At 36.9% G+C, this 7,517-nt stretch overlaps 2 protein-coding genes and 1 long non-coding RNA gene across 3 annotated transcripts; 2 read left to right on the top strand and 1 right to left on the bottom strand.

Annotated features, from left to right (window-relative positions):
• The first annotated feature begins 666 nt into the window (after positions 1-666).
• LOC121308569 (lysophosphatidic acid receptor 1-A-like) lies at positions 667-1,635 on the top strand. Its single transcript, XM_041241037.1, has one exon. The coding sequence runs from the start codon at positions 667-669 to the stop codon at positions 1,633-1,635; it is 969 nt and encodes a 322-aa protein (XP_041096971.1).
• A 1,523-nt stretch (positions 1,636-3,158) lies between these two features.
• On the top strand, positions 3,159-5,953 carry LOC121308570 (zinc finger HIT domain-containing protein 3-like). Its single transcript, XM_041241041.1, has 5 exons — positions 3,159-3,511; positions 4,291-4,322; positions 4,641-4,733; positions 4,986-5,066; positions 5,697-5,953. The coding sequence occupies exons 1-5, from the start codon at positions 3,444-3,446 to the stop codon at positions 5,900-5,902; spliced, it is 480 nt and encodes a 159-aa protein (XP_041096975.1). The 5' UTR covers positions 3,159-3,443; the 3' UTR covers positions 5,903-5,953.
• A 904-nt stretch (positions 5,954-6,857) lies between these two features.
• LOC121308571 lies at positions 6,858-7,517 on the bottom strand. Its single transcript, XR_005948525.1, has 2 exons — positions 7,473-7,517; positions 6,858-7,256 (listed from the first exon to the last, which is right to left on the bottom strand). It is a non-coding gene; the product is annotated as an uncharacterized LOC121308571 (long non-coding RNA).

Genomic DNA, 7,517 nt, shown 5'->3' on the forward strand with positions numbered 1-7,517 from the left:
ATTTTCCCATTTTACTTTCTACTATGAAAACAAGATTTCATTAACTTTGTATTCTCTCCTCTATTAAAACCGTGCAGAATTAAGCACCAATAAAGATTTTGATATATTTTATTACGGGCGTTTTAATAATGCTTGTCTATCATTAAATATAGGCTATATTAATGTATTCCATTAGCCCAACAAAACATGTACTGTGTAAATATTTAAACTTTTTGATATGTATATATATATATATCGAGTACTGAAGTTAAGATAACAGATTAAAGTGTTTTTTTTTTTTTTTTTTTTTTAATTAAAGAAAGCTCGTTATTTATCAATTGCTGATTTAAATGTATTTCCTCGTCTCTCTGAACCCACAGTTTGATATCGTTGAGGTTCGTTGCATATTTGTTTTTTTAATGGAGTTTTCCTAAAACGTCACAGCCTGCGTGTTGGCTTGGTAGATTTAAAAAAAAAAAAATTATCACTAAAATCATTATACCCATGATAATGGTTTAATATTTAACAGGTGGTATATGACGCTATACATCTCATTTGCCCTCACCATTATAGGGAGTTATTAAATCCTAACACATGACGCTATAAAAAGAGTTTGCCTGTCTGTTAACAATTTAATAAATCTGCGAATATTTCATTTAAATCTGTATAGCAGTAACGCGTTTGAATATGAACTGCACTGACGCGAACACGACTGATCCCTGGAGCTCGGAGCTGGTCCTGGCGCTCGGAATATTTCAAGTTCTTACTAACTTGACAGCAGTGGCGTGCAACTGCGCTGTGATCGTTACGATACTGCATGGAAAACATTTCCGTCGACCCATCTACATTTTATTCTGCAGTTTGGCATCCTCGGATCTGCTGACGAGTATCTCAGGTCTATGGGTGTCTTTGCTGTTCATAGAGAAACCAGAAAGCACCATTTACGGCTCTGAAGATCTTCTCCGAGTTTATTCGATGAATGCGATCGGTTTGCTGGCAACGATTTACAATTTGATGAGCATTGGAATCGAACGCTACCTCACAGTTTCTAGTTGGGCAAATTTGAGATTTAAAGTTTCGAAAAGGCAAAGTCTTACGGCGGTGTTGGTTAACTGGGGACTCGCCCTCCTGTTAGGCAGTCTGCCGCTTTTAGGATGGAACTGTAGTGAGCTAGGAATGACCTCCAATTTATATAACCCACTTTGTATAGACTACCTGGTTTTTATTACAGTTCCGACCGGTATGGTTGCTTTTGGGTGTATTTTCGTTACCTATGTTGCAATAATAGCAATACTGAAAAAGCAGAAAACGAGACTCGCCGCACACGATTTTCCAAATAATAAAAGGCCTACCTACAGACCAGCTGAAGACCGTGTGACAAGAACGAGTATCGCAATTTGGATCCTGACAGCTGTGTCCTACTTGCCGTTTTTCGTTGGCGTCCTGTGGGATGCTTGCACTGCTGTCTGTCCTCAAAAACTGAAATTGGGAGTTTTTATTTTCAGAAATGTAGCGTCCGTCATGTTCACTGTAAACGCGATTGGGAACCCAATCATTTATACTCTGAAAGCAAAAAACTTCAGGAGTGCTCTAAATTCATTGCGATGCGCATCCAAAGACAACCGAGTTCATGTGCGCACTGTTGAGGGTAATTAATATGCCGGGCTGCCCATTGTCTCTGAATCAACACCGGCTTTGAAAATGGGACGATTTCCCGTGTTTCAGCACCTTACTCACCGTGGACAGAAACGTTCGACATTTCAGGACCCTGGTCAGCGACCGCTGAATGACACGCAGTCTTTATATCTGCCGTATACTGTACTGTAGAGTTGGAGACAAGTCCTTGTATTTTCATAATATTGTTGACTACTGATTTATTTGTATTAAAAGCCTATATTGATAATTATTTACTCCTGATATTCTTCATTGTTAAACGTATTATTATTATTATTATTATTATTATTATTATTATTATTATTATTATTATTATTATTATTATTGAAGATCACGCTTGAATTGAAGTTGTTATAATTTGGAAAATGTGCGTTATATGTTTGCATACTTATATGTAGCCAAGGACAATACCAGAGCTTGAGAAACCTTGAGCTAGCCCCAGTGGTCTCCTACCCTGGTCTTGGAGGTCCGATGCCACTCCTTGTTCCAATTCTACCCTTACCCTAACACTAAATTACTTAATTGGACACCGGCCCTCCAGGACCAGGGTTGGAGACCCCTGCTCTATAACGATGTTTATTAAATATCTGCATATTTCAAATTGAAGTGCAAAATGCCAGGAATGTGCTAATAAGTGATACGCAACTGAATAAAAAAAATATGTTTAGCGGACCAAGCATTGTAAACAGTCAGATTCCAAAAGCTATTTCATATACAATAAATCAAATTATAAACTACAAAGGCAACGGTGTGCTATTAAAAAGCTCTCTTCATAATTCATTGTTTTATTTTTTTGTGTGTGTTTCTGTTTTCTGAGTCTGGTCTCAGGTAGTGTAGGATTTCTGTCTCATGCTTATCTGTGTAAATCTGCGTTTATTAAAGCATTTAAAACAACACTTTCGAGATGAAGTTCGTTTTTAAAGCCAGCAACACATTTCTTATAGGAAACTCTGCGAGTGTGTGTGTGTGTGTAAAGATACAGTGTAATGTTCGTGTCCCTGCTATCTCTGTATAGCCTATAGTCAAATCAAACAAAACGAATGTACTGTCGGCCTAATTAAAAAAAAAAAAAAAGCTGTTTGTATCAGTGGTTTATTTACTCACGATATTTGAATTGTTCCCTTAACAGTTTCTAGCAATATTAAGCTTTTTTTAATCATATTTGTATCAAAGTCTGCAAAGCTACATTGCTATGCTCACCATTACCAGTGTTGATTTTAGAAGATAAAGTATAGCAACCGATAAATGTAACAATATAGCATTTAAACATCATTACCTTTTTTTTGTAAGTTAATAAACAACATATGGTTTAATTTCCTCGAAGAAAAACATGGGGACTGTTTTTAATAGCAACAAGAAAAAAAAAGAAGAAATCGCGTTTTACTGCTTTTATCAAGGGTATATTATTGATCAAAATATTATTGGATCTTCAAGGCACCGCCCTAAGAAAACCAATCCACCGCCCGGGTGTATTGGTTGTGCGGCAGTATTTAGATCTGCCGTTCGTGTTTAGATTTATAAATATATAATATATCGCTTTTTAGAAGTAAAACGAAAGACATAAAAAATAAAGATAATTCTAACCCGTTATACATTTAAATCTTTCAAAGTAAGACACTATGAAGACGCTTTATGAATGCATGTAGCTATCAGTTTACAGGGACGTGTGTGACCGGGGAGGGGCGAAAGTTGAGTAAACAGTCAGCCCGACTCGACTCCAGCGAGCGGGGTGCTTGTGCTACACGTGGAGGGAATTTAAGATTACTGATTGTGTACATTTATTTTTCGCCATGCAGATCTGCAGTGTTTGTAACGAAGGGCTGCCGAAATATCGCTGCCCGGGCTGTTTGATCAGATAGTAAGTATGAGTAAGCATAATGCCATATGTTGAATAATATTCATGTTTTGATCCAGTGCGGCCTCGGACTTGCCTGAATAGCAGGCCGACTGTGGGACCTGGCTTGGGGCACGCCATAGCGCAGCAGTAGTTTACAAACACGCGTGGTACGTTTGTATCAGCTTTAAAGAGCCAAGTGTTATTATTAATTATTAACACGTCAACAGAAATCTATATGAAACAGGTTTGCATTTATCTACAGTATTGTTTGTAACTTTAAAGTTACAGCGCAATGTTTTCGACTAGAATCAGTTGCAGTGTTACTGGCGACAGCATTTTGTAGGTGTTCCTTTTAGTAAAAATCCTGACGTCAATAAGAAACCCCCAAAACATCAGAGCTGAAGAACGAGACATTTACTTTTTAGTTTTGTTTCTTGTAGAATTGAAATAAACCATAAAGCTGAGGGAACAAGAAACGACTTTTTCAAGAACACCGTGGCTTGAAACCTGAGGCAACGTTGCTGTATCAAACCTTAAGTCTCCCCTGGTGTGCCATGCAGTGGCCTGTAACCTAGTGTCCTCCTGAAACCAAAACACAAAGTCGCTTTGTGTTCCCTGGGCTTTAGTGTCAGGAAAACTCATATGTAGTACTAGCAAATGTTTTCATTATTATAAGAGTAAAATATAAATACATAAGAAACCAATCACCAAAATAAGAAACCAAACTTCAAGTTCTGTTCCATACACAATGTTTGATATTTTTGGTTTGTAATGTGCCCTCCTGCCCTTTCTCGTTACAGTTGCTCGCTGAATTGCTACAAGAAACATAAAGGTACCATACAAACAACTGGCTGCTGTTACATTTGTTTTAAACACAGTTGCTATTTTTGTACTATTTACATCATGTTGCATGCATACATGTAAAGTACCTATATTGATCTGAAGTATCCTGTGACATTTCATTTGTAAACAGGACCCTTGATCATATGTAACTTGAAACAAAATACACTTATCAATAATCAATCATTTTTTTCCTACCTGAAAATAACTAGAATTGAGCCATTCGTGTGGAATTACCCAAACTTAACAGTATGGATAGTAACCCTAATATATGATCTAATTGTAACTCATAATCGTATCAATTACACAGATGAGTGTATACCAAAGAAAGACAATGAGAAAAAGACTGAACAATCAGAATTGTCCCCCACACTACGGGAAATGAGACAAGCGGAGAGTACAGGTAAGCAGACAATTCTACGTTTGTAGTACTTCATGTAGTACGTATGTCCAACCTTGTTATATAGACGCAATTTGAAACCTGGTAGCAGAATTGACTGCTCATGTTTTTTCATACTGTGTACTGTTGACATACATTTCAGAAATCTGTTAAAATGGTTGCAGGTATGTGATGCAGTGTACGGTAGCTGTACTAAAAGGGTCCTTGCTGTGCTATTCAATACTGTTCTGATTAGCCACTCCCTCCCCATTGTAGAAAGCAGGTGGTCTGTTGAAGATCTCCTTGAAGAAGATGAAGAATCAGACAGAGTTCCTTTGCAGCAGCTCGCCCGTTTAGGTATGTGAATGGACCGTTTCTGTGTTTATAGATTACATCTCATCCTGTGTGTTAACCAGTTACAGGTTGGGATTCAAGTGCCTCATTCAAAAGCACAGGTTCCAGAGCCCTGTTGAGCTCGGCATGTAAAAGCTGCATGTTCCGTTTTTGGATTCAAAACGGATTATTTCCTTGTGTGTGTAAACATCGTAGAAGACATTACTGCCTGGAACGTGGTCTGCTGTCGTTTTAATGTTACAAATGGTAAGGAGTGAGTGGTGTTATAAAAGGCCATTCCTAATATAAAACTGGTAAAACACAGAAACCCATTTCTACCACATGGTTGTAATTAGGTTTTATTTTAGGTGTTACACGTTATAATTAACAACAGGCTCCGTGTTGGTAGCAAAAGTAAACTTGGTACCGTAGATCCGGCTACTTGGTTTGCATGTGTGACAACTATCACTTAAAGTGAAAGCATTGTTTTAGTGTGATGGAATATCCAGATACCGCTTTCAAACTTGTAAAGTTCAAACTGATTAATGGTTCGGTCATCCTTGCCAATATGGTTTTTATGTCCTTGCTGGTAACTGGAAGTTTAAATGAATGGATTATTCCAACTAAAGTTGTGTATTTTTTCACCCCTCTCAGGTGAATGTGAAGCTGTGAAAGCCCTGCTCTATAATCCTCATCTCAGACAGTTATTGCGAACAGTAGACAAAGCCGAGGGTAAAGAAAGCATCATGAAGGAAGCCATGCAGGAGCCTCTGTTTGTGGAGTTTGCAGATCAGTGTCTGAGAGTCATTGAGCCTCCAGAAAAAAAAACTGCCATTCCCACCGACCAACTCACGTGCTAATTCTTCATTTTCTTTTGTATATTTAAAACAAATTAAAAAAATACAACAAAACTTTAATTTGTTAAGTAATTACTGAACCCTGCTCATCCCGTCTGAGTGCTACACTGTAGCTGGCCCAGTTATGTCTTAGGAGTTTAGTTTTGGATTTACACTGGTCTCCTGTCTCTCGGGTTGCATTTTTTAATCTGGCTTTCTTTCTGTTATTAGCAAAGCACTGCAACTAGTTATGAGATTTTGCACTGTGTGAAAATGTAGCTTAAAGAAAAAACGCTGTTTATTAATACAATTTATTGCTCTTCCCTTTTATATATAAAACAAATCAATAAAGACTTGTATTTAAACATCAATTTACTTTAAATCAATTTAAATCAAGCAAATCAAAGCTGTATGAATTCCAGTTCAAATACATACCAAAATATTGGTCTGAAAATGTGTAGTGTTTTTATACAACAGCTTTATAAACGTCAATGCAATTGACCTGATCCGAAAACATTAGCTGCAGTTACAGTGCAGAGTCAAGTGTGCGCAAACCCTGATACAACTGAACGGCTATTTTTGGCTTTAAGAATATAATATGATGGGTAATAAGTCAAAGTTTAATTATTTCAGGAACTATAATTATATCATGGTTTAACTGTTGTTTTAACAAAGGCACTCTAGAGGGAATTACCTCTCTAGTCCAAATATATATATATATATATAAAGCAGCAGTTTGAATAAATATTGCCATGCTCCTGTTTTTTTTGCTTATGTAGTTGTTCTCATGCACATAATATGCTCCCTCCCCCCATTACATATCTACAAAAGGATTTACATTTTAAACAGCATGCTGTAGTATTTTCATTTTTTTTTTTTTTTTTTTTAAAACTGAACGTAAGCTTTCATGTCTCGGATGTCATCCATCCACCCACTTGTCAAAAACTGAAAATCTAACAAATAAGGGTTCAGTTAAAACAAAAGAACAGAAATAACAAAATATATGTATGAAAAATACAACATCATTTCAGCTGCTAATACTAACATAAATAGGTAGCTTCAAGTTTATTGCTTCAATCAATGGCCCTGAGGTGAAGGCACTTGGTGAAACGTTGATTTAACCTGATTGAATCTGACGAGTAAATACTGTAGTTTTATTGGTATAGTGTTGTGTGTTATAGGCAGCTAGAGCAAAGTGATATATATTTATCAATAAGGCAGCAATACAGTGATGCAGGAAGGCAGCTTGTAGTGTAGACAGCAGTCATGTTTTTTCAAGTAAAATCTGGTTATAGCCAGTGATATGATCACTTTTCTTTCCTGGACAAACATCAGCATAAAGCAAGGGGGATCGTCCGAGATGCAACTTGATGGTTTCCTAAGGGGTAAAAAAAAGGAAGCAGGCCTACATGTTAGCGACTGAAACTATTTGTATACATTTTACCCCTGAGATAATATACTTTAAAAACACAAACTGGAGCACAGTCTGTGTCATTTCAACAAAGAATTTCATCTGTATTTTTCACCAAGGTAAAAACAAGGTTCTTGATAGGTGGGTAATACATACATTAAAATAGATCTAAAACTTTCTTACTTGCGGTGGTGCTCTTATTGATGCAACTCCCTGACCAAACTGGTT

The sequence above is a fragment of the Polyodon spathula genome, unplaced genomic scaffold (assembly GCF_017654505.1).
Source record: "Polyodon spathula isolate WHYD16114869_AA unplaced genomic scaffold, ASM1765450v1 scaffolds_741, whole genome shotgun sequence".
Taxonomy (NCBI): domain Eukaryota; kingdom Metazoa; phylum Chordata; class Actinopteri; order Acipenseriformes; family Polyodontidae; genus Polyodon; species Polyodon spathula.